We start from the raw sequence: 26,882 nt of genomic DNA, 5'->3' as shown, positions 1-26,882 counted from the left end.
TGATACATGACACCTTTGTTCTCACGTTTTATCATTTGAATTATAACAAGGATGCTGCAATGATACATCTCCAAGGTCCAGTCAAGCCAATATTTTAATGAGTTCTTAAAACGATCCCAGTTGTGTCCAAAACAATAGAATTGTATTTGGGAATTTAAGTTGCATGGAACAACAACTGAGTTCCCATTAAGAATTAAAGTCTTTGCAGTACAAACCTTGACACTAACTCGAAATCAAAATGTGCAACAGGTAATGCGACACATTAACATACAAATCTCACACATTTTCAAGAAAAATCGGTCTTTGAAGGTGTATTGATTGAAAAATTATTATCTTTAATTCTTATCTTTAAGAGTCTATTCTTGTTGAGTTTCTAAGTAAAAAGATGTCTATCCGAGGAACTCAATTTATAGATGATCTAAGCTTCATCTCTACGATGTATCAGAAACTAACAACGAATCAAGCATTGAACTCAGGAATGAGTGCTCTGATTCTGAGAGCTACATAATTCCCTGAGCTGATGATCGATATACCTGTCCTATGGTTCTGAACTCCAAGAGCTCTCTCGTGATTTCATTTGGGATTTTCCATTATTGCGTTAGGCATTGTGGAAAATTGGACATACGTTTAAGGAACTTTAAAGACTTTCTGTAGCCATTTAAATCTCGTAGGCTTCAGCTCTAACCCGTAAAATCTTTGTAATTTTGATTTCTTAACTATGCTTGAAAGTATTCTTCATTAGATTCTTTGAGTTGTGATTAAAATAGTGTGTTGAATTAGTTATCTAAACTCTGGAAAGCTTAAAATCTTTGTCTGAAATTTAATCTGAAATCAAACTGTTAACCAGAGCTGTGAGCTTAAAACAAACTCATCCTTCAGAGGGTTTCTGCTTCGTTTTTTCTGTTGAAATCGTATCCATGAAGATACTATAATGCCTTTTTCATGCATATATAAAGTTTAGTCTTGTGAGGAGAGCGATAATCATTTTGGTTTCAATTTATAAACCTACATAGAAGCTGTACTGTCTATTTTATAAACAGCTCTACCAGCTACTCGCTTAACTGCATGATTATGCTTCACTTTGTAGAAAGATTAGAAACACTTGCAGCCACAGTGGGCCGCCCCAGTCTGCCCCGGTGGTCTGCACGGTAAATGCATCCTCTCCCGGGCTTTTGCAACTGGCAGCAGGTAAACCTTCCTCCCGCTCACTCACCCCTGGTGAATGGCAAGCCAAACATGTGCGAGTTTGAGCGACAACGAAGAAAGAAGGCTGTTGAAATAAAAAAAGGATGGAATACCATATCACCCCACCCCTCTACAGCACACACACACATACTTGGGTACTGCTGCAACTTGGCTCTGATGCGTGTGTTGTTCCAGCACATGGTGAAGTGGCAGTATGTTGCATTAAAGTTTGCGTCCTCCTTTGCCCGCACACACCCGCCTGCTGTGCATCACTGCACACCATCGCCTTGTCCAAGGAAGATGTGGGTGAAACACCATGAAACACACCCGCTTCACCCTCTTGCTACACCCCGAAACCTGCTCACACACACACAGACACAAGGATTAATAGTGGAGGAAAGGCCACTCTGTCCCTTTGGGTTGTCGTCAATCCATTAAAATCTTAGACGCACATGTGGAAATGGCGGGACGCTTTTCGAGTGGGACAGAGCGTGCTGGTTGGGTTGGACCATTACGAGAACGCAAGTGTTTGTGATGGCGGTTTGTTGTCGTTTGTTTTCGGAACGGATTGTGTAGCACTGGCGATGATGGTGGTGGCGTCGGTGGTATGCCAGTGATTGGGATTTAGTCGGTGGTGGACGCCTGGCCATTGCCCGGGGATGGTTTAGTGCTCCGAGATGAAATACATTATCGGCACGGCCGGCTGCTGCCCACCTGCAGGCGCGGTGGCGTTAGTGCAAACGGTTGGGAAACACACACGTACACACGTGCGCAGTGGAAGTGGGGAAGAGTGGCGTTTCTTTCTTATCGAGATGTCGCAGGCAGCCCGCTTGTATCTGGTCGGTTGGGTATTTGTGTGCTGAGTGTGCACGATGGGGCTGATAGGTGGTTTTAACCTTCTTTAGAAGAACTTTTGTTGAGCAATTTTTTTTCTACAACAATGGATTGATGGAAATGAACGTGAACGTTAACAAGATTTATATTTATATTTATCTTTAGTATGAAAATAACGACAAGAACAAAGCGGATTTTGCAACAAACAAAAAAAATAATACAATCTACTTATTTTGTATTATTATATTGAATGAACATATTTTGCTGTTATTAAAACACGAATATTTTGTGTTTTTTAAGTAAAGCAGAAATCCAAAATTAAAAATATTCAAAAAGTATTTAATTAACAAAATGTGTATAAAAGCCAACGAATGACTAATATTACAAGATGACATTTGGGCTTCAACATATTTTTTTAGTTTGCTGTTTTTTTTGTTTCATTCCAAATGACTTATTCATTCTTTGTCTATTTGGAGGTTATTTATGTTTTGTTCATATTTTAGTCTTTTGTGTGATAAATAATAAATTGCTTCCTTTTTTACATTTTTGATCCCTATGTTACTTTCTTTATTTCTTCATTTTCATGTTTTTGTAGTTTAACGCTCTTTTATCTTCTTTTTATGAATTTAATAGTATTTATTATTACATTTGTTATTCGTCAATAATTGACGTTATATTTCGATTTTTTAGAAATAAAAACGATATATTTTCTGTAAAGATGTAAAAAAAAAGACATTTTCAAACGTTTAAGTTTGTTTATTAAAAGCTTTTGAATGTCATAATTACATTTTAATTTTCTATTTAATGTTCAAAATTACATTGAAGATAATAGAAACTTCAACTACAAGGAAGTGAAGAATACCAGCAATGTTAAACAAAAAGCTGCCCAACCAATTGCCATTTAGTAAAACTCACAACACCGGCATTACCGCACGTGGTATTGAAGCAGCTGCCACTAGCGGACAGGTTGTGCTGACGCTGTTTTCTTCCCAAAAACCATCTGCTCAAATATAGTGTCGTTTGTGTGATTAAAACCTTGTACTCTGTGTACTATCTTACCTTTAAACTGGCATCTAGAAAATACGTGAACTAAAATCTATCTTCCTTGAAGGATGCGGCTTACCTTGAAACGTTGTACGGGGTTTCGTTTTCGAAAAAACGGCATGATGAAATACGGGTAAAAACAAGTGTCTTCTAGGGGTTCTGTTGAGAGTTGAAGCAAAGCGATTTCAAACAAAACCCGGGGAAACCGAGCGTGTGTACAGATGCTGACGCGCTGGCATTCCAAAACATGCCGGTCCCGCACGGAATGGTCCCGCGAAGGCCGATGGTTGTGATTTGTTTTCCATCGTGCTTCCCCTTTCCGTTTTGTTAACATAGTTTTTCCCTTTCGGCACTCTGGTGTGCCACATTATGAGGGTGAACCAGTAATCCTTCCCTATCCCAGCGACCGCTCGGCGAAAAAGGTAGATTGCAGATTGCAGAATGTCTTGCAGCGTTTGCCAACCGCCCCTCCCCCCACGAAAACGACGAGGGTTAAGGGCACGCCGTCTGCAGAAAACTGTTGCTTGGTGCTAAGGCGAACTTTTTCCTCAACGCCCTTCCCTGTGCCCGGAGACGGCGAATGCTGCTGGCGTGATGTCTGGCCAGCATCACGGACAGCCGCGTGGCTGCTGATGACGGTGATGGGAAATTATACCGCCCTCTTCGTTTGCATGAAAAAGTTTCCCTAAAATGCAACACACATACACACACACACAAGCCCATGCACTCCCTCTAATCGTTCTCTGCTCGTCTTGTGTGCCTTTGTCACCGGGGTTTTGAGTGTCGAATTCATCTGCACCTTGCGAGATCTCACACGGGCTGCTGCTGTTGCTGCTCGAAGAAGGGTCGGAAAATGTCACCGACACTGGTGGCAAGATGGGCCGAGCCTCGTCGCTCCCGTTTCCCAAGGTGGTTTCCCAGAGTAGCGACTGGGTAGGGGGGTATTGGCTCCGACAGAGGCGTGTGAGTGTTTTTGATTTCTTTTGTTTGTGTCAGCAGATAGCATTTAGCGCTGGTTAGCGCGAAGGAATTTCGTTTCGTTTTTGATAGCACTTTGTTGAGTGTGTTTGTGTGAGTGTGTGTGTGCGGTAAGATTCATCGTCTAATACTTTCGTCTTTGATCGCTGATAGAAGCACCGCATGGAGATTGTTGTGTCAATGTGGTGCGTTTATAGCATCGCTTCTCACATCGGTTTCCGTAGTGTAGCGGTTATCACGTCTGCTTCACACGCAGAAGGTCCCCGGTTCGAACCCGGGCGGAAACAGAGAATATGTTTTTTAATGATTTGTTAGATTTTATTGAGAGCTGTCAAGCTATTATGTTTCTTGTTTTAAGTAACATAATGTTACATACACTGATGGTTTTAAAAATACGTATTTTTCTAATAATTTACATACCTACTTACAAAATTATTTAATGTAAATTTGGTAAAAAGTTGTAAAATTTTAAAACTTGTGCTCTTAATCTTTGTATTAAATATAATCGGAAACAAAAAAAATCTGCTTAATGGATTTGCGTAAGTTAGTATGTTAATAATAATGTTAATATGTAACAATGAGTAAGTTAATAAGTTAATAAACATATATTTGGATTGAAATAAAAATAATTACAAAAAAAATTACTTACGACAATACACATTAAAGACTATGAAAGAAGATTCTGATGAATACCACTGTTCCAAGTAATTGAAATACATAAAACCTGGTTATGAGAGAATTTGAAGAGAATTTGATTTACTTTTGGTTTACTAAGGTCGTGTACGATACAGTAACCATAGCATAAATGTTCATTTTAAATTTATTTTATACGCTTTCAAGGTGGTCTCTATTAGAAGAATCTCTCTTAACTTAAGTAAGTGGTAGTTAAAAACTAATTTTGAAATTTTATGTTCTTGCATAAATTGTTATTAGTTGTAAAAAGTAGTTTTTACTTGTTATGAGTTGTTTGTGTAAAGAGAAGTAAATAAATAGCGCTGAAATAACACAATCTCTTTGTTGAACAATGAAGGATTGAAATTGAATGTTATCTTTAATTAATTGTAAATTTGCATAGCTCCAGGCGTATTTTATGCGCTTGTAGTACTGCAATGGGTACGACAAAATGTGCTTTTGATAAGCAATTTCTATTATAATAACAAACGTTTTATTATAAATACTTCTTTCAAACAATCCTCATTAAACAAAAGTTTAAGAACTTATTTAAAATATACCATTTGGCTAAGAAATTGGCTAAATTGAAGCTTCAACCCATTTCAAAAACATTGCCATCAACCCGGGGCTCATGTCCACTGTTGGGTCAACATTCGTGGGTGATTAGTGCCCGTATTAAGTCCGCTCACTGTATCCACCAAAATGGGGGCCCAATTTTGTTTTTCTTCCCCAACAATCGACGACAGACGATGATGGTGGTCCGGCCATTGTGCATTGTGTGGCACCGGTAATAGAATCGGTCATCTAAGTGCAGCCAGTGGGTGCATTCGTGAGTTCGAGAATCGCATGTTTCCGCTTGTTGTTTTTGCCTGCCCATGAGCATGGGGCATCCGGGCGGCCGGGAAATGCGGGAATCGTCTGCGTTTGATGGCGAGAAGTGATGGTTGAAGCCTGTGGCTGATTGTGGGTGTTGCGTTTCCCTGCCACAGCTAACAACGGAGGAGGAAAAAAATAGTACATAAAGCCGGGTAAAGGAAGCCACGAGTTCGACTGGTTTCGACGGGCTGCCAGCGCCAAGCGGGCGCGCTCGCGCGATGTGGGCCGAAGTTTTCGATTTCTGCCGTTGATGTATGTGATGTTTGGTTGTTTGGATTTTTTTTCACCCACATCCTTCATGTTGCACGGGTTCTATGTCTGGGTGTGTGTGTTTGTGTTTTTTCTTCGCCCGTTTGACTCCCGCACAAAATGAGTTGTACCGAAGGCGAATTCCAATCGCTCGCCGCCCGTCGTACCTATCGGAATGGAGTTTCCTTGCCGGCGGTGACGAATTTCCATCGGATCAAGATCATGTTCTGCAACCAACGGGCTTACCCAGCACTGTTTGGGTCTATTATTTTTTGTGTATAAGCCTGGTACCCACCCCGGTCGGCTCATTGACGGGCGGTTTGTGCTGCATCGAGTGCGCCTGCTGTCGTCAGGTTTCCATCATCAGCCGCATAAGGCAGCCGATTTTCTCGCACCTAGTCGTCGGCCGGGTCGGCCCGGGGACGTCAACTGCCAGAAGAGCCAGGTCAACGTCAAACGTCGGCAACAGCAAAATTGATTGTACCGAACTTCGGAACAGTGATCAATCATGAGCACTATGCACCACACAAACACACACACACTCCTTCTCGGTGCGGAGTTCTTGTGGGGTAACTGGGAAGAAACAAACCCGGGGTGGGAAAAACACTGCTCCCAAACCACTTTTTCTTTCCGTGGTGTTCCGTGCAATTCGAATTTTGCTTTCCGTTTCGATGCAGCTGGAAAAATACCCTTACTCACACACACACAAACACTCTGACACAGGTGCGACCCACAGGGTTGCGCTAAAAGAAAATGTCGACCAGCGCGTGTCGAGACTGTTGATTGAACTTCGAAATGTGCGATTGATTGAGTGAGTAGTCCCGGACGGCGGTCGGAAGGATAGGGGCGCAGCACCAAAAAGCAACCCGGAAATCATTTTCAGCATTGCAACGACCGGTGGCCCCCCGGTTGGGGTTGGGGTGAATTGTTTTCCCAAAGGGAGCGGTGAAATTGCGATGGAGAGTTGATTCTCATTTTGCTTGGTTTCGAAAGGGGCGATTCGGTTTTTTTGTTGCTTCCTTTTTTTGCAAATCGTTTCTTGAGTCATAAGCGTTTCCGGTCCGATATGTCATGCGATTGATGTTGTGCGCTTTTTTGAAACGGGGAGCGTGGGCCGTTTTTTGTTTGTTTGTTTGCATTTTTTTGGTTCGGTACAAAAGGATCGGTATCGGAGAAGGTTTAATTAACGAACAATCATTTGGAACTGAATGGCCCCGGGAGAAAAATCGTTCCACAGCGAGGATACGATTGATGGTGCATCTTTTGCCGGTGGCAGTTGGAGATGACAATGTTCTGATAATGACGAAAATGCGGCTTTTTTAAATTTTGCATAAACTATGTTTACAAAGAAAACTTTTCCAAATTATTGATCCAATCAATAATTTATACTGAAAATTTATAGAGAATATGAATGGTAGGTGTTCTTGCAACTCTCTTATTTTTATTTTACAAGTAATTAATTTTTTTTAATAAAAGTAACAAGTTAGTTACACGCAGAAGAAAACAATTTTATAGAACAAACCAAGAACATTTAAGTAGAATAAAAAGCAACGATTTAGTAAAAGTAAGCTTGAAACATACAAACTTGGGAATGTTTAATATTGTTTTAAAAACGCAAACAAGTATGAAAACATTTGCAAGCGAACAAACAAAATAAAAAAAACAGCTTAAACAAGTAAAAACTGATTAAAACTAATGCAAAAATGAAATGAAAATGATAAACAAAACAAACAAGCAACATTTATGTAGAATACAGAACAATAATTTGTTAAAACTTAACAAAAATGTATTACTTAGTAAAACCCAAAATTAAAAATTAAAACATTAAAAATTAATAAGAAAGGATCGAATGCTAATGACAAAGATGAATATGCTGTTTATAATTTGGCTACAATGTTTGATCCTATCTCATTAATAAAAAAATGCCTCAAAAACGTGAGGTTAATTTCATTGCTCCTTTCATTCAAATTTATTTATAATGGTAGATGTAAGTAATAAAACAAACCTCACGTTTTTAAGGCATTTTTTAGTTCATAAAAAGCGAGTTTGAAAACATTTTTTCATTCATTTTTCATCTTGTATTCCTTATCTAATTGCGTTTGATTTTTCGTTAATCAGACAGATCCTACTATGTACACGTACCACCAGACATTGAACCGTTTGTTACTTTACACTTATAGTTTCCTGAAAATGGTTAATTGAATTAATTCAAGTGCATTACGCCAAATTCAACGTGAAGAGAGAATGATAAGAAACAATCGAGAAGAAAGACAGCAAAATTCACCTTAGCAACGGATACACACAGGGGAGAAAGCAATCTAAATCCTATGTGTACTAATTATCCTAGTTGTCCTAATTCTAAATGTGGAATGCAAATTGTCTACCGTAAGGCGTCAACAATGTTGTTGCTGATGTTCGTCCTGATTTCTCGACTTGTTTTATCGTCATTATATAGCGAAAAGTGTTTGTGTATTTTGCATGATAAACTAGGTATTTTCCTATAATTTATCCTTTCGTACATTACTAAAGCATACCATTTACTTAAAAACTGTAAAAACCTTATCCGAACATTCACGTTCCCCTAACAGTGAGCCTATTAGAATTCCATCTTCTGAGCCTAATCTGCCCAAAACACTCTCTCATACATGCATAAGTTCACACTTTTCAAGCAATTTATCTTCTATTTTATGGTTATGATTATCGCCTAATAAAAGCACACCTTTAGCGAAAACCTTTCCCCCTTCTAATCGTGACGCCGGCCCAACAGGTGTAGCGTATAATTAACTCCCGCACCAGACTGTACCTGACCTGAGCGGCGAAACAACCGTGCGAACAAAGCAAAAAAGCATTTCCACCTGTTTGTTTGAAGCACAGCGAAACAAAAACTAAAAGCTTTTGCGTGTGAGAGGTTGGTGCTTCAATTACGGTTCACGGAAACTCTCCTTTACCCCCGGCGGTTGGCCTGGTTGGCTCAATAATCCGTGTCACATAAATAACCATTCGATAAAGTTAACCGTGCGCACGTTTTAACTAACCCTCGCCACTTCGAGGTGCGTGTGTGTGTACATGAGCGCAGGGAAAGCGATCGCTGTCATCTTGCAATCCGAAGGATCGGGCAGGAGCCAGCAAAAAAAAAGCTGGCAAAGCTTACCCTCGCTTTCTTAGTTGAGCTCAACCCGGAAGCGGGCAGCATGGTACCAACTGGTATCGCACCAACGCGACCCGAGAAGTCGGCCGCACCGACCGTGCTGTGGCAGTTAATTGAAATTTTAAATTAAAACTTATCAATTCCAATAAATTGTACACTCCTTGGTTCTGTCCCAGCCAGCCCCCTGCGTCAGGACATAAATTGCAACCTTGGCTGCCTTGGTGGTGGTGGTGGGCATGGTGTAACATTGATTCAATTTGAATGAAAAACTCCCCAACTGTCGACGGCAGAACGCGGCAAACGGCTTTCTTCCAAACGGCTCCAATTTCTTAGAGGGAAATCGTTCTTGCATGCTTGGAGGTTTCATTCTACTTCCGAGCTTATCGACCACCTTCGGTGTCGGCGCGTATTGGACGCCCTTCGATTGAGTGCCACATGTTAACTAGTGCTGGCTCGTAGTAGCTCTCGAAAGGAGACCTCAAACTGTCACCAATGGACAGCCCCGCCATGAAGAGAAGGAACATTTCGTGTACAACCAACTTGAGAGTGTGTTTCAAGGTACTTCTCTTCGCAAAAAAAGGTGTCCACCGAAAGTGGGAAACAGTAAAAAGACACATGATCCATTCGTGGCACCATTGCGGGAATCAATTTCTTTTCCGCACCTCTTTTTCTTTGCTCTACATCCACACGAACTCTGCCCAATTCAGTCGGCTGTATGGGAACAGCCGGAGGCCCGGGCAATCGTTACAATGTGCTGCAATTTCAAATGTGGGCCTGAGCGGGAGTCCGCCTTTCACACCAACCGTGCGCGCGGCTTCCGACGACGACGACCAACCGAGCGATGAAGTGTACAAAAATAAATAAAAACTCAAACTAATGTCGAACGGCAGCAGTTGGCAAGCAGCCGTTCGATGCTGTGGGAAGTAATTCTGGAGAGGGTTTGAAATGGTTGAAGCAAAATTGTACCCCCACTGTGAGTTGATCGTAGCAGGAGGAGGAAGGCAAACAACGGGAAAGAAAAACTGCTGAGCCTGAACTTACGAAAGCCCCCGTGGGTGGAGGCGGAAGCGCTCGGGCCAATTTAATTGAGTCGGCAAAATTCTTGTTTCTCTCTCGAATGGACTGAAATGAAAGCTCATTTTGTACGATTATTTATTTTTATCAGCGAACAACAATTTACGGCTTGATGTGTTTTGTTTTTTGTTGTATTTGATGGTGTACAGTAGGTTTTGTATCTTTTGTTTGCTTATTCATAAATATTAACAAATTTTCATATTTTGCGATTATTTTTCTTTTTTGTCATAATGTTTTTTCCTTTAGTTTTATTTCATTTTTGTTGTTGATTTTTGTATCTCTCCTTTATACAATCTTAATCTTATCTATATTTTACCATTTAATGCTTTCGCATGTTATTTCTGTTTTTTTTTAAATATTACTCTATATATGTTGTTTTTATTTGTTCTTGTTTTATCATTATCTATTGTTATTCTTTACATTGCTTTCTTATTAATTATTTACCTGGGATTTTTTTTCCTTCGTCATTCCTATTCATTCACGTTTTTTCGAAGCTATTTTTGTGAATTAACCTATTTATCTACAATTGACATTAAATTATATTCTAAATGTGCAATTGCTACATAAATTCTTCAACAAAATCATGCAAATTCTACAATCAAAATCACAGAAAAGCATTTCGCAACTGGAATGCGGCTCAATCGAATGGGAGGATTCTGGTGGAGGTGCGGTGCAAAACGGGGAAGGAAAAATCATTCCGACCATCCGCTTCGAATCACATAAATTTACTACCCGGCCCCGAATCGGCTCTCCACATTTGGCTTTGTGCAAAAAGGGAAACTTTCGTTATTAGTTTGAACGTTAAAAGAATCCATTTTTTCTACCCCCTCCCCTCTACACCTTGCACCCACTCATCGACCTTGCTCCCCATGAACATTGGCACAACTACGCGCTCGCCATGCGCGCTGCCACTTCCGTCATTTTATTTACCTTCAACTGCACCAACTGGCAAAAAGTGCCACCGAGGGAAGAGGCACCAGCTTGAACTGTCGTCATCATCGATGTATTTCTGACCCGCGCGGCACACCGACTCAACCCCGGCGTGTATGTTGAGGGAGTCATTTCGCTTCCGGAAATGGAGGGTTTTTCGAATTTTTAACCAAAGCGAGAGAGCGAGAGAGAGAGAGCAAGAGTGAGAGCAGCATTCCGAAACCGGGCAGAACTTCCGACACAGAAGGCAACAGCGGCACAAACCAGCGGGCACGCCGGCATTAATTCTTTCAGTCACAGCTGTTTCCGTCCCATGCAAAACGGAGTTTTCCTTTACCGAGTGCCGAGGAGAGCCGCTCACTCGCCCAAGAAGTCGCTCGCATCTAGCCCCCTGGAAGGTCCGTTTTTGTTGCAGTGGTAGCAGAGGCAGCTCGCTACAACCCGGTGCCCGGTGGGTGTCTTTGGGAATGGGGACATCGCCGTCGGTCGACGGGCATGGGATCGAACATGACTAGCTCCTCCCCCCTACCCCTGGTGGGTGGGTGGAGAATGGGTGTGGACTTGGTACCGCTCCGAAAAGGGAACAGGACACCGCCGAGCGAAGGAGGATTGTGTGTTTTCTCGGTTTTGCCTGCAGCTGGTGTCATCGTGCGCCGACAGGTTTCGAAGATGATTACCGGAATACTCTTTCCCAGACACACACACACACACACACACACACACACACACACACACACACACACACACACACACACACACACACACACCAGCATGGGTACGGAGTACGGAACAGAGGTACGCGCCATGATCCGAAACCAAACACGGACGCCGGTCTAATGGACCATTTCCGTCTCGGACGGATTTCTGTGTCCCGCACGTGCTACGTGCGCATTTTCGAAGCCGGACCGCGGTACCCAAAGGGGACCCAAAACGGGCGACATGCGTTTCGGTCCAACCGGTCCCACTGGTGCAACATTTGCGGTTTATGCGAAACTCTCAGACAGATTGCTCTACGGAGGGCGTCGTCGTCGTGGTCGTTGCTGCTGTTGCTGAGACGATCGCCACTGCACTGCTGTGCTCCTCTGAGGGGCAATTATGGAACATGTTTCGGTTAGTGTGTGTGTATGTGTTCGGTTGGCTGACGGCTAAACGGCTTGCCCCGTTTCAATCTGCAGCTGAAATTGTGTCATCGGGGCTGTTACACTTCTTGGTAGAGGTTTGACAAAAAAAAGAAGATATAATTGAAATTTTTAAAAGAAAAAAAAGAGGTGATAGCTGTACTTTAGAGGCTGTAATAAAGATATATACGGTACAATAATGTGTACAGTGAATTTTCTTAGATGTTTTTAAATGTGTTTGAAGCTATTCTTTGTCTTATGCAGTATAGTGTATTTTTCCGTATTCTTCAAGTATTATTTTATAAAGATATCCTAATTTATTAATTTCAGGCATCAAAACTGAATTTTGTAATAATTTAAGAGATTTGCGGTTTTTGTGATAATTTGCAAAACACTGTAAGGGCTATCTAGAAAATTACGTTACATTAATAGTTAGCAATATTTCCTCATTAATGTAGCTTTCCTGGAATTTTCTATGTAAAAATCTGTTTATTACAGGTGTTTCCAAACTACGGCCACTGCTCGAGAGCCTACAATGTGGTCCGTGATGACTTTGTAAAGACTAAAACAAAACAAAAATATTTCTTTTGATTATTTTACTTTTTAGTTCACTTTTTGAAGTTACAATATAGCTTCAATAATAGATAGCTGTACAATGTTGATACATTCAGTTCGTAGTTACTCATTAAAAGAAGATTTGAACGTTCGTCTACTAGCTAAAGGTGACGAAAATGGATCTCAACAACGATATTTGAGGATCAATGCGGCCTGCGAAGTGAAAAGTTTGAAGACCCCTGGTTTAGTATCAGGTTTGATTAAAATCAATCCCGGTTGCGTTAATGCAGCGTTAGACCCCCCACCCTTCCTCCGCTATAAAACACTCGTGATAAGTATAACAAGCACTGGAAAAGTAGACCTCCTGCAACAAAAGTGGTACGTAATTTATGGATGGCGTTCTTAGATCTTCTATTCATTATTCGTTTGAATTTGGCATTGTACCTTTCATCCTCGTACAAGGCAAGAGCAACAGAGAGATACAGAGAGTGAGTATGTGTGTGTGTGAGAGAGAGAGCGAGGAGATATGTATAGAGAGAAAAGGTTTCAATCGTCAAAATTTGAATGGATTTGGGATTTGATCTCTCAACCTTGCCTATAATAGTTCGGAGCAAAAAACATGATACTATTTAACAAGATTGAATCTACTAGGTGTTTGCGCTTGTTAAACTATCCTATAATTTTGTTTAAAATATTTATTGATGCTTTTAGTAATGACGAACGCTCAGCATACAGTATTCATGGAAATTTCCTAACCCTTATTTGATACAATGGAGCACCGTTTATCCGCGCTCATCGGGATTCGACCTCGCACGGATATACGAATAACACGGAAATGAATCAAATGAAATATTTATTCACAAAATCTATTTTTTAAAATTTATCTTATGATTGGATAAAAATTATCCAGTTTTTATTTACTTCATGTTTTCCAGAGAATATTGAAAATATGTGAAATTTGTCATGAATTATATTGTTTTTTGTTATGCCAATGTGCTCTGATAACCGTTTTTTTAAACCTCCTCAGAACGCAATGTTACCTTTGTATTGTACTGTCATTTCTAAACAGCCCGGATAAAAGGAACATGGATGTATAGCGCTTCACTGTACATCTAACACAAAACTTTTACAGAATACATTTTATTACATTCACTTTCAACCACAATTGTACTGCTTCCCCCGGATAATTTCCCCCCTTTAAGTACCATTGCTCGGCCTGTAATCCATACCGCCAAAATACTCTTCCCCTTTGCCTCATTTATTTCCAATCGTCATATCTTGCACCGAAACGGGCAGGAGACTTTTCCACTGCCAATAAATCTCCACCGAGAGCTGTCAAACAGCTGGGAACTGGCTGCTTTCGTTTCGTTCACTGATAAGCACCATCAAACGCACACACACATACACACACACACACTGGGCCAAGCGCCGATTAAGATGGCCTTTTCCATTGGCCTCCCTTCTCCGCATTCGCTCCTTCGGAGGGCACAGCTGATTTGGATTTGATTTGGAAAAGAGTCGGTAATCCCCATTCACTTGAGAGTGGGATATTTCGGCTCGTACGGGCCATTTTCGGGAGTTTTGTGCGTCCCCCAGGTGCGTTCCGTTCTGCGGAACCACCACAGACCGATGATGACAAGTTTGGCGTACGGTACGGAGCAGATAAGCCGTTTGGGCGGAGGGTGTGTTGTAGTAGCCCGGCTCATTTTGAACGTACCTCGCGAGGGCTTGCCTGGGATTAAATTCCTGGGCAGCAAATATTTGCTACTTACAAAACCCCAAACGTAGCCCGTAGATGTGGGAGATACTACCAATGGGGAGCCTTTTTTCCTCTCGCATCGGTTGGTAGGAAGGAGACGCGATGGGGGAAATAGAACAGAATCCATCGTCGATGATGCTAATGCATAGGTTTTGGGGAAGGATTTTTTGTGTATTTTTGGATCGAGGAATGGGACCGGATGGAGCTCTGGTGGTCCAATGTCGATGGATTAGGACATAATGGATGAAGAGAGAGAGAGAAAAGGCGAGAGAAAGAGAGCAATCCATCCTTGGCTCTTAGAGGCGGCTTAGAGTGGATGGGTGGCTGGGAGGACAAACCACCAAAGCTGGCAGCAAATGTGTTCCACCAGCTCGAAAAACTTCCACCAACACACCATTTCAATCCATTAATATTGTGTATGTGTATGTGTGTGGAGCTCTCGTGTAAATGGGCGAAGGTAAGGAGAGACCGGAAATGTGTGTATGTATGTATGTGTGTGTAACCCTTGAAGTAAAGGTACAAGGTGCGGGAAAACCGAGAAGCAAGTAGAAGGAAGAGCTGGAAAAACGAAACGCGCCGCAAAACGGATCAGGTGGGCAAGCGAACCGCATCGGAAAATGCTACTGCTGCTGCTGCTGCCGGGGAAAATGCGACCAAGTGGGGCCCATATGTTCTATCTGTCAAAAACTTATGAAGAACGATATTTTAATATAGGTTATGTTGTGCTCAAGCTGGCTCGCTCGCTGCGCTGGCGAACTGGCTGGCTTCGGTTGGTCCTTAGTTTTCTTCTCCACCTTTTTTGTCTTCTTTTTATCATTGTCCCTTTCCCGCCGTCGTTCTAGAGCGTGCCGATGCTGGTATTAGCCGAGTGCGGGTTTTTGCAAGCGCATAAGGTGTGTGCGCCAGCATCTCGCCAAGCAACTGTTGTACGAGAAGCTCACACACGGGCTTCACGGGCAGCGAGGATAATCCACCATTTTCCCTCCAATTTTACGACGGTACAACATAATGCACTCTGTCTCGAGAGACGGAGAGAGAGAGACAGAAGCTTCTTTTTACCTCCCCTCAGGAGGAATGGAACAACAATGTCCCAGCGAATCGTTTGTGTACCGGGCTTGGCACAGATTTGGCCGCGTGGGAATGGTGCAAAGGGACTCACACCAAAACCCCCCTACTGTTCGTCTAATCGTTCGCTTTGTTCGCAAAGGCACCCGTCGGGTTGGTATTTTTATAAATCGATTTGCCCCGTCGGCGCTAGCTGCAGGTGTAAATTGCAGGCCGCAACTGCAAACTTGCGCTGGCAGGTGCAGCAGGTGTGCAACTTTCTGTGCAAAGCCGCAAGGAAACTTTATTTAGTTTCACCCCCTCAACGGGGTTGCTCTCTCTCTCTCTCTCTCTCTCTTCCCTGCTTTCCGATCAGTTTGTAGTAACGAAGTGAAAGGTGAAAATTGTTTGCTTGTTCGATATTTGAATCGAGGCATTTATAATTTCACAGGGTTGTTGACCTTTTATCCCCCAAAATAATGATTTTTTGCATTATTGTAGAAGGGTTGTTAAACTTTTTATCGCCAAAATAGTGATTTTACGCATTTCTGTACAAGGGAAAATAAATAGTTGGTATTAAATTACTTTTTTTTTAATTTTGGATCTTTAAAATCGATATAAGGTAATATTTTTTATTTAAAAAATAATGAAAAAATTTTATAAATAGTTTCAAAGTGGTTGATCATTTTAGACAAGTGTTTATTTTTATCGGTTTTAGTGAAAGTATAATAAAAAACACAACTTTTTGTTCATTTATTTGTATTTCCATTTCATTGTGGTGTTGAAATATCGTTAAAATACCTACCTATTATTAAGCTGCTAAAGTACCCTGCATAAATATATAAAACTTAATTTAAAAATAAATTTGATGCACTATGAGTTTTATACATGACGATTTTTCTTCCAATGTTACTAAAAATGTTTACTTATGAGCTTTACTTCAACATTGCGCCTACATCTAGGCAATCGATGCTATTTATTATATCAAGCGATGCAGACGACCACTTGAACGTTGAAAACGTCATTTGGTCCTTCGAACCGGATCGCTTTAAAGAAGTCGATTGGAGTTTGTACAGAATTCTGCATATTTCTGAACAGATTCACACAATTTATATCTCAAATTCAAATTAAAAAAGTAGCAGAAAAGTTGCATTAATTACATACATAGTTGTAGCATTAGTCCCCAAATGCCCACAAATTAGCGTATGACACTGGGAAAATCGGTGTGATGGCGTGCAGGTGTTGTTTTTCCATTCCTCATTTTCCCACTACTCTACCTCCAGCCTGCATTGCAAGCAAACTCGAGGCTTCAAAAGTGGGCGCGCCGCACCCACAGTAGTAAGCGATGAGCCTGAAGTACAACCACAAAACAGGGAAAGAAAACAGCACACTCCCTGCCCTCCCTGACGGACACTACACCGTGTTCGTGTGCTGCTGTGACGCGCGCCGTGTGCTAAATGTGTCTTTCCCCTACCCCATTCCTCACGGGACGCAAAACAGCTGGGCCTGTGTGTAGCAATGGCTGGAAGCAAATGGTTTGATTTGATTTTGACGGTTTTCCGTTTTGTGCCATCGCTTTCCGCAGCTGTGCACTACTGTTTTTGTTTTTCTTTCGCTGGCTGTGACGTTCAAGGGGGTTGCTGTGTTTCTAGCGTTTTCTTCTTCCACCCGTCCGTTGTTTTTGTGTTCAACACAGTCTGCTCCAGTGTGCGCGTCTCAGTTCCGGGCCCCGTGTGCCGGCTGCTGGTGAACTGCCGAAACTGCCGAAAACAATCGCAACCGGAGTTCGGGCACTGCCTCCTGCCTTCCCCGGACCCCGCAGCGTCCGGAGAACCCGTTCATTTCCATCCAATGGTAAAACGTGTCGATGACAGTTTTTCTAATTGGAAAAAGGGGTTGAATGTCAATTTAATCGTTTGACCAAGCCAGAAGTCTAGGACTGTTTGTATTTTTTTTGTTTGCTTTTGGGCGCTCGTAGTGGGTTTGCGAAGAAAGCTGTCGAAGGTGTAGGGCAAAAAATAAAGCAAAACGAGCCGAACCGAGTGTGGCGAAACAAGGGCAAACATGCACACACATAGCGAATGGGCAAAAGAAACACGGCCAGTAGTCGGCACCAGGCCAGTGTGGGAATGGCAAACGCAAACATTTGTCAGGCCTGGGAAAGACGGAATACAACGAAAATATAACGACGGTGAATGAAAAATGGTAAGCCGGCAAAGCACAGCCGGTGCGGGAAGGGGGTGGAAAATTCGCACAACTGTTTCAGCGCGGGCCGCCCGCAAGAGGAACGTCAGCACCTGCGGGCCACTGTAGCAGACGTGACGCGTCATTATGGCGCAACCGAAATGGAAAATGTGTTGCATTAATCAATCACTGATGAAGAAAAAGGAAGGCAACGGGAGGGCGGCGGGTGGAAAGACGGAGCAAGGCTGAGTGCTAGCGCAACACCTGGTGTTGATAACGCGCAGTGGGAAAGCTGCCAGTAAATGATGTTGTCTAAATTTTCCCCCTTTTGTGGCGCTTGTCGTCGTCTCGTCGGAACGAACATCGATTAGAATTGGATGTTATACATCAGCCCATTACTCTATTAGATGGGAAGGAGTTCGAGCGAAGCGTCTGCTTTCTTTTGCTTTTTTTCGATCATTGTGTACCAGAAATGATACATTTTTATCTTAGAGAATTGACAAAGTACCTTACCTATTTTAATGGAATCTTAAAGTGTTTAAATATTTCAAATGTTGCACCTCTTTCGCAACGATTCGTAGCTAGCAGTGATTTCAGGGATGATTGAATATTTTTTGGAACTAATATATTTGTCTCTTGGGAAGTTAGAATATGGGTGATTCTTTAATATGGGTGATCCTAATAATCAAATTTGCACTAGATTTGCATACATTTAGGTGCTGGTGAGGAATTTATCAGAGCCGGTTTGAACTAAGTATACTTTTGGGCACTACGAAAAGGTCAATACGGGAGAATTTTGGAATTATTACAAATAAAAATAATGGTTTTACATACCTTTACACGCTTACAAAGATCCTGTAAGAACCAGTTGCAGAAAAATACGATTTTATCTGCTCAGAAGGGGCCAATGTAGGTGCTTCTTTAATTATACCTAATAAGCAACATTGGTTTTGCATACCTTCAGGCGTTGTAAAATATATGTAAGATCGAAAAAATAATGCGTCCCTTACTATTTTTCTTACTTACTTACCTTTCCTTTTATACGTTTTTTTGCAACTAAATTTAAAACTTTTCACAAAATCAAACAAGCCTTGTGCTGTACTTACTAAACTTAATCTCCTTTCCCATTCGTTTTTCTTCACAGATGGCGCTAGATGGTAAAGCAATCAAAGAAGAAATACCAGACAAAGATACGTACGAGACCAGCGCTCGTAAGTTAAAAGGTAAGCGTGAAGGCTACTTTGATAGTCAAACAAACAATTCATATCCTTCTAAAATTTTCCCACTTGATTACAATGGTGTGAAATTTAAAATTTATCACAAACATTCACCTTCATTCGCTGGATGATAAGATAAACCGTCATCTGAAAAAAAAAGGTTTGGCCTCACCTTGGAACTTTGCACGATACTTCGTCACTACTGCTGTTTCTCCTGCTCCTCATCCTAATTACAAATCAGGTGCTAAATTGTGTTTACACTAAGGGGAACCACCAAACGCTTCATTACTTCGAGAGGGAGTTGACCTTACGTTCCTTGCTCGCCGCCGTGTACCAAGGGTAAGCGCAAAGGATCCTTGCGGTGCGAACTCTTATCAATTCTGCTGCAGACGAGGTTTGCGTGTTTGCGTACGATGGCAAGATGTGTAACGCGGGGGGCAGTAAGAGAATAAGAGGGTCAGGATAATGGCGGAGGGAGCATGTGTTGCGAAACGAGGGAAGGTGGTATATCTCGGCGCAAACACGTAGTGGCTAAACGCTGAAAACGCTTTGCAGGTGGTGGAGGAATCTCGAGCGGGTTGTGCGAGGAGGATTACGAGGACAGGACAGGGCCACCCGAAAACGTGCTCAATCCCAAACCGGCAGGAAAATGAATCAAGCAGAAGAATCAAGCAGTAGAAGAAGAGGGGAAAAAAATATGACAACCTCTTACACCCGCCAATGTCCCAACCTTTGCACGAAAATGGGATCTTAACCGAACCGCTCGCAGATTTTTTGATTCACCACAAAGTGCCATTTGGATTCGTCCCATGCTTCTTCATCGTTTCCGTGGAAATCTATCTTGCAATTTTCCTTCCCAGCCACACTGATTTTCCCATTTTGTTCCCTTCCTCCAGAGAAAGAGCTCACTCCTGTACGCCGGGAGCGTGCGTCTGATTTGATAAAGAAAGAATTATATGTGCTCCTGGGTTGATGTTTTTTTTTCTCTCCTACCCATTTATTCCTGCTCGCTGCTTCAGAAGTTCACACCGGGATGGACTGCTACTTTATCGCACGGGCGGTTTTTTGCTTTGCTTCCTTCTTTACACCAAACCACGTCAGCACGTCGGGACGGAACTTTGTGAGCGGATCTCCCTTTGGCACAGACTCGGCCGTGTGGTCGCGAAAGAAAACGCCACACCAAAAACCCGCACCGCGTGTGGTGTGGAAGGATGCTGATAGGCGACCCCGGCAGAGCGAGCAGCATTTTCCATGAATCAGCAACTGTTTGCAAATTGGTAATCATGTCTTGGTGCGGCAGCCTCACACCGCGAACGTGAGAAGACCGTCAGCACACTCCTCGTTTGTTTGGGTGTGTGGGAAAATGCGTGGTCCCTCTCTACCGACTTCCAAACACAACTTTGTGTTGCGTTTTGTCGCTTCCCGTGCGCCTGATCAAGCGCGAAGGTGAAGAAATAGGTACACTATCGGGCCAGCACAGGCAACACGGGGGATGTTTGTTTTTGGGCTGGGGGGAAAATATAACCTTATCGCACTTACTGTGTGGCACCGCGGTAAGCGTCCAGTTGCACAATTTGGAACCTTTCCGAAACGGTATGCCGACGATGACCACTGGCAGAAGCGCGAACGTGAAGGTGTTCGTCCGGGCACATCCGGATTACTGCGGCACAGCTGGGAATCGAAATTGCGAAACGGGGCGTGATGTGGAAGGGTACTCGTTTTTTCAGTGTGTGGTCGTGGTCGCGGAAGGATCCCAGTTTCCCGAAAACATCCCTCCGAGCGATGGAAAATCAACACGGAGAGGAGAGGGAACAGGGATGAGTCTCATTTGAATATCGGTGTGCGCACGGGTACGCGTAACCACCACTTTTAGCGCTGCCAGTCGCTCACACTTTCGCGGCCAGTAATCCTTACTGGTTTGTGGTGGTTGAGGTTAAGATCCGTAGATTGATAAGTTCGTGTGAAGTTACATGATGTGATGCTTTAAATGATGGAAAATAGTTTAAGAAAAATGTAATGATAGTAAAGCATGCTTGCGGAGTGGAATAACCAAAAGGAAGCCTCTGCTTTTGTTAGTTTGTGCTCTGAGCTACATTTGCGATAGCTCTGAGCTCTGCTTAGTGATTCTATAATACTGAAATGAAGTTATAGGTTAGTTTTGGTCTCTGGAAGTAGAGTAGAGCTAACAGAGCTACATCAAGGTAACGGAGCGACATACCAAGTTTACATTGGTATATTCAACGTGTGAACGATCCTTTGAGGTGATAGAGCTACAACGGGCGTACGAAGCTGTACATAAAGTGTTCGAAGCAACAATACCTTACAGAGCTAAATTGAGCGCGTGAAGATACATTGAGCTTACGGCTCTGTATTGAGCGTACAGAGAGTTGCAGTGTTCAGTTCAGGAGTTAGCTATCGAATGTTTTATTCAGCCACACACTTTTTAATCCTAATATAATATCATCTTACGTACTAGTCCCTATGCATACTTATTTGGACGATTGAGCTACATTTGGACGATTGAGTTCCATGCTACGTATTGAGTTCCGTGCCTAGCCTTAAGCTATCAACGATTGCATGCCACATCTATCCCCTTTTCTTGAAGCTCAATTTTACTCAGTATTATTAGCTAAGTCTTAGATATATGATTTATTTTTGTTATTGGTACCTATGCGAATCACTACATTTGATACGGTGTTTTTTCTCTTTTTTTCATCACTATTATGAGTTCCTCTAGCATTCCTATCTACCTCTTCACAAGATCGTCGGTTTGTTTTACTGATCTTATTCTACCGATTAGCGAGACCGATGTACTTACTTTTGGGGAAAACTTTGTTTTAATTGCTTGGATTAAATCGTCTACGTTTACTATCCTCAAGCTACCTTTGGACGATCGAGTTCCATGCTATTGAGCTCCGCGCATAGCCTTAAGCTATATATTAACGATTGCATACCACAGAGCTACATTGAGCATTGTAATTGGATGCACCAAACTCCATTCAGAATACTGTGGTATATTGGGTAAGAGACGCTACGAAGCTATTGTAAAGAAGTCAATTGCGCGTTTAAAGGTACATGTGGCCCGGTAACTCATGAAAAATTGTTGTAATTGCATACTTCTAGACGTTATGTACAAAATAATAAAAAAATAAGTATTCAATCCTTTTTCTTTTTCCTGAATAATTCTTGAAAAACAATTTTTAGAACAAACAGACAAGTTAGTCTTACATTTCCCAGTTTCCTAGTAAAAACTATTACATAATTGGCCATGCAAAATTAATAAAATTAACTGTTAGCCACAGTTTCAGACCTATGATTGCCACTTCATAGCTACTTATCAATTCATTTTCCCATTTCCGCTCAACCTACGGTACAGCCACGACACACGCAGTACACGCTGCTCGCGCTGATGCTTTTTCCCACGATTTCCAACGTAAACAAAACTATTTATGCAAATGGTGCGCCACCTTTCGCAATGGTGATCTCCCCACCATCCGCAAACGAGGCCAATGACGGGTGGGTGAAATGGTAATTGCGCCTAAGTGTTCGATCGGTTTGCCAGTTTTTCAGTTTGAAACAGATTTGATTGATCCATCGCGTGCAATGGTGGCTGGTGAATCGTTCCTGTTACTGGGTTTTGGCGAAACAAAACAGTTGCAAGAAGGGCCACGGGATTTGCGCGAAGGTGTTGATGATAAATCAACAGCACCGCAGAAGACACGAAATGGCGTGCAGCATGAACCTCCTGTGTCCTGTGTTGCAAGGTTGAAAGGGAAAGGGGTTGCGGTAGAAGGGATTTTTACTCTTCTCCTGGGTAAAACCAACTGGACGGTAGGGATAATAGGGCAGCCCAGCCGTGCCGTACACAGCCGTGGCAGAGGTTGGTGCGTGCGATAATGCTAAGACGAAGGATTGTACCGTCAGCACGAACCGGGTCATATTACTACGGCAATGTGGGTGGATTCAAGGGGGGCGTTGCAGGCCCTTTAAAGCCGCTGGTTTTCTGGTGGTGATGATAGTTGCTTCAGTGGTTGCATGGATGAGTTTATTATTATCATGTTACTTACATTTAAAATGGCATTAAAATTGTTTCACTTGAGTTCACAAATCAAGTAAAATGATTCTGGACAAGGATGCAGTCAAACGAAAGTGAAACATACTTGTGGTTAAATTAAACGCAGCCACATTAAATTGCGATTGTTTCACTAAAATCATAATTAAAAAAAACGATTTGCAAAAATTATACATTTAAGTAAACTCAAAACTTTGGATTTTGTGATTTCAAGTGACACATCTAGTAAATGGTCTAAAAGTATTAGAAATTCAAATAAAATAAAATTTTGAATTTACAAAAAATACAATGAAATACGGAAAAATAGAAACGCTTTCCTACCAAAGCTTGCCACAGTCAGATCCGTCCCAATATCAAGAGTTGCAAATGGGCACTGTCGCATCCTCACACTACCCACCCGGTAGAGGCATTTGTGTTCGCTTCACACGCTTGTTTGTCTACGCTTCTTCAGTGATGATGCCGGTTGCCGGTGACGCTGTGAGTGTGGTGGAAGGTATTGGAGATGCCGCAAGGGCCGGGAACTACCCTGGGGTTGGGGTGTGGGGAGTGATGAGTGAACAAACGAACAGAACCGAAGGAGAGGCAACAAGAGAAAAAGGGCAAATAAACTCTGTAAAAACAACCACGCTAAAAAAAAGGATCCAAAGGAAGCCCGATTTTCCGAAACCTGGTGCACAGAGGGGGGGAGGGAGAGAGCCTCACCAAAACCAAAAACCCCCATTCCCCTTTCGTTCCCGTACCCTCACATCTCCTCCACCCGGAAAACCGACGGATGGGAAACATGACGGCCGGTGTGAGAGTGTGTGCATCCATCTGCAAAATCATCCTTCGCATTCTTTCCGTTTCCGTTTCGCCCAGCCAGCCCCCGGCCCTTTGTTGGGTGGTAAATTAAGCCGCAGGACAACACTGGTTTGGGTGGTGTGAGAAAGGATGGGGTGGGTGGATGGGTGTGCCAGACCGTTTAAGGAGCGCAAATGCAAAAGCGACGGCAAATCGCCCTCCGGTGTGCGAACACGGCCAGCTGAAATGGTTCCGTCTGCATTGGAATTGAAATCAAGAGAGAGTGGGAGTGGGAGAGAAAGAGACAGAGAGAAGGAGAGAAAAAACAAGCAACAACCAACAAAAGGGCGGGAAACATAATCAACCTTCCTCGATGGAGGGGGGGGGGGGAGGGGGCAGGAAGTTTGAGACGAAAAAAACACAGGAAAAACAATCACGCGAAGAGAACGCGCTGAGGTGAGGTGAGAAAGATGGAGCGATTTTTATTGCCACATTTTGATGCTATCGATGAATTTTCCCACCGGCGTTTGAGCCTGCGAGCCCGAGTATTTTCCCACCCCCTTCCTCACCCCTGCCTTCCACCTACACCCAGGGGGAGTGGTGGGCTTTTGCGATAAATCCTCCCCGCTTGTGTACGCGAACCACACTGTGTGGAGGCGCACGAAGGCCGGCGATAGGATTTTTCTTCATCACTTAGCACACAAGAGGGGGGGGGGAGTGAATTTTTCCAAGCTTTTCTTGTTTCTTTCCTCTCATCCTCTCATTCTCTCTGTTGTTTAAAAATTTCCACGTTCTTCTCCCGGTGTGCCGCCCTTACCACAGACGCACAATGTTTTGTTTATCCACTTATTCAATTGAGTGGAAATCGAACCGCAGTGCAAACCTTTTTCGGTGAAACTTTTTTGCACTTTTTTATGTTTTCTTTGTCCGTTTTTTATGTTGTTGTGCATTACTTGAGAATGTTTCATCTATTTTAAACTGTAAAAACAAAAGAAGGGACCAAACCAAAAAAAGGGGTATACTTTATCAACTCCCAAAACGGTTTTAATTGAACACACAAGCGGGCCGGAGTTTTCCACATCGCTTGCGGGGCTTTCCCAATTACCCGGGCCGGGCTGAAATATTGTGAATTAAAATAGCATTAAATGGAAAATAAACTCCCGCCGCTTGAGCGGGTTTTTCTGTTATTTTAAATTCTTCCGCTGCAACGGTGCATCGCTGCAGCCGGCTTCGGTTGCTTCCATGCGAACGACACACACACACACACACACACACACACGCACACGGGCATCAGCATCCAATTTTGGCGTGGCGTGGTACATTCCGAAGCAGTCGGGCGTTCGCTTCAATGGCCACCGCGTCGTTTATCCAGCTGTTACGGTGCTCACCGTAAAAAACCGAGCCCACCGCACCGCAACACTCCTCCCAATCCCAGTCCAAATTGGCCACACTGTTCTCTATCAGGGTCTAGGAATGGGTGGGAAATGGGAGAATGTTTTTCAAAACCAGTGGGGGGAAAGGCAGGTTGACAATTCCAAAAATAAACCACAACCATAACAGAACCGGCCGCACATGTGCGCATTGTTTTCGTACAATTTATATAAAATAGAAAAATAAATATTTTAATACGAACGCACGCAACCCACACACACACAGGGGAGTTGGGAGAGTGCTGTGGATCCTGAATGGGAATAGAAGAATCGGGTTGCAGGATGTGTGGATCGGCGGATGTGCAAGTGAAAGCAGTCTGAACCGTTTTCCCGAACCTGTGCACTCAGGGGTGGAAGAACGTTCGCATTATTTTAAATTTTGGAGCTTCTAGCTCTAAAAGAGTGGCATGTGTACCTTTTACACTTTAAGCTTACCATGCTGTCTTTGTTTAGAATATTTCCTGTACAGCTGTGCAGTGTTTTGCTGAAATACTTTTGAATAATTGTGAAATAACCATCAATTAAGCACAAAAGTAGTATTGCTTTAAATATGTAATTTAGAACCGCTGAAAAATCGATGCTGATTCAACATAAATTAGTGAACTGAAAGCATTCGACCTAACAAGCACATCAAATAATGGAATCAGTTAAGTACTATGGTTTCAATATGGTAAATGATCCTTTTAAATAAATTGAATTCATTGGATGAATTATTTTTAATTGAATTGTTATATTTGGAGTGTTTTTTTAAATTATTATTACGGCTTTGTAGAGCTTAATGCACTGAATTGGAGAGACAATAACATTTTCACTCCCTCGATTTTTTTCGCTTTTATATTCCTTTTTTCTGTCCAGAGATTAATTTCATTTCAAAAGCGTGTTCCACGTTTTTCAATTGCTTTGGAATAATAACATCGCTATAAATTGAAGGCTTAAAAAACCAGGCCCGTAAGGTAACACACATTATTGATTGGTTTCTGTTTGCTGGGCGTGAAAGAGCAGGTTAACATGGTTTAGAAGTTGTAGTCTTATTAATGTATTTAAGATGATTTATTTTTAAGCAAAACTATCCTCTAATTCAGGAAATGTATGCTATTATATCAATATACAGTAAATACGCAGTTCTGCAATTTCGAGCAATGTCGGGGTAGTTTATTGTTAAAAATTTTAATTTCAGTCAAAACACATAGCAGTTACTTTTTGCGTGAACATATAAAACACTATATTTTCAATGCATATAATCCCGATGTTTTGTGCTTAAATTGCTAAAAATCCTATGATTAATGAATGAGATTGATGGTCTATTTGATAGATGCCATGGGCTTCTACACGGCCGAACCGAATCGATTCTTAACTGGACCGTCGTTTTCGTTGCATGGATCGTGAATATCTGGATTGGATGTGTTGGTATTTATTAGTAAGCATCAAATGCCCATATAGAAGAAAATCTTAGCTGCAATAAACATGATTGTCTTTGTCCACTTCATCTAACGATTTTATGCGCTCAAGCCGATCTGTACAAATGTCATAGACAAATTTGAACTTCATATTTGCATACAGTCTTTGCTAACGGAGGGACATTCTAGACAAAACTCAAGCTTATTCTGCCTTTTAGGAGGACAATGTAAAATCGTGCCTTCTAATAGTGTTTACAAAGTCATTTTATTATTGAGGAAAATCAAAAGTATGTTCAATACAAATAGTTGCTTTAAAATATATTTCATGATGAGTTT

At 42.3% G+C, this 26,882-nt stretch overlaps 1 protein-coding gene and 1 non-coding gene across 3 annotated transcripts in view; both read left to right on the top strand.

The window, feature by feature from the left end:
* LOC120903017 (protein CBFA2T3) overlaps positions 1–26,882 on the top strand; it is an 83,093-nt gene that overhangs the window by 33,937 nt on the left and 22,274 nt on the right. For both annotated transcript variants that reach the window (XR_005739524.1, XM_040312188.1), the window contains exon 2: positions 18,795–18,873. Coding sequence is in view for 1 of the 2 variants with exons in the window: in XM_040312188.1 (XP_040168122.1) it covers positions 18,795–18,873 (79 nt within the window). In the remaining variant the exon portion in view is untranslated. The remainder of the gene's footprint in view (positions 1–18,794; positions 18,874–26,882) is intronic.
* On the top strand, positions 4,256–4,328 carry Trnav-cac. Its single transcript has one exon. It is a non-coding gene; the product is annotated as a tRNA-Val (tRNA).

Source organism: Anopheles arabiensis, chromosome 3, assembly GCF_016920715.1.
Source record: "Anopheles arabiensis isolate DONGOLA chromosome 3, AaraD3, whole genome shotgun sequence".
Taxonomy (NCBI): domain Eukaryota; kingdom Metazoa; phylum Arthropoda; class Insecta; order Diptera; family Culicidae; genus Anopheles; species Anopheles arabiensis.
This window is presented reverse-complemented; position numbering and strand designations above follow the sequence as displayed.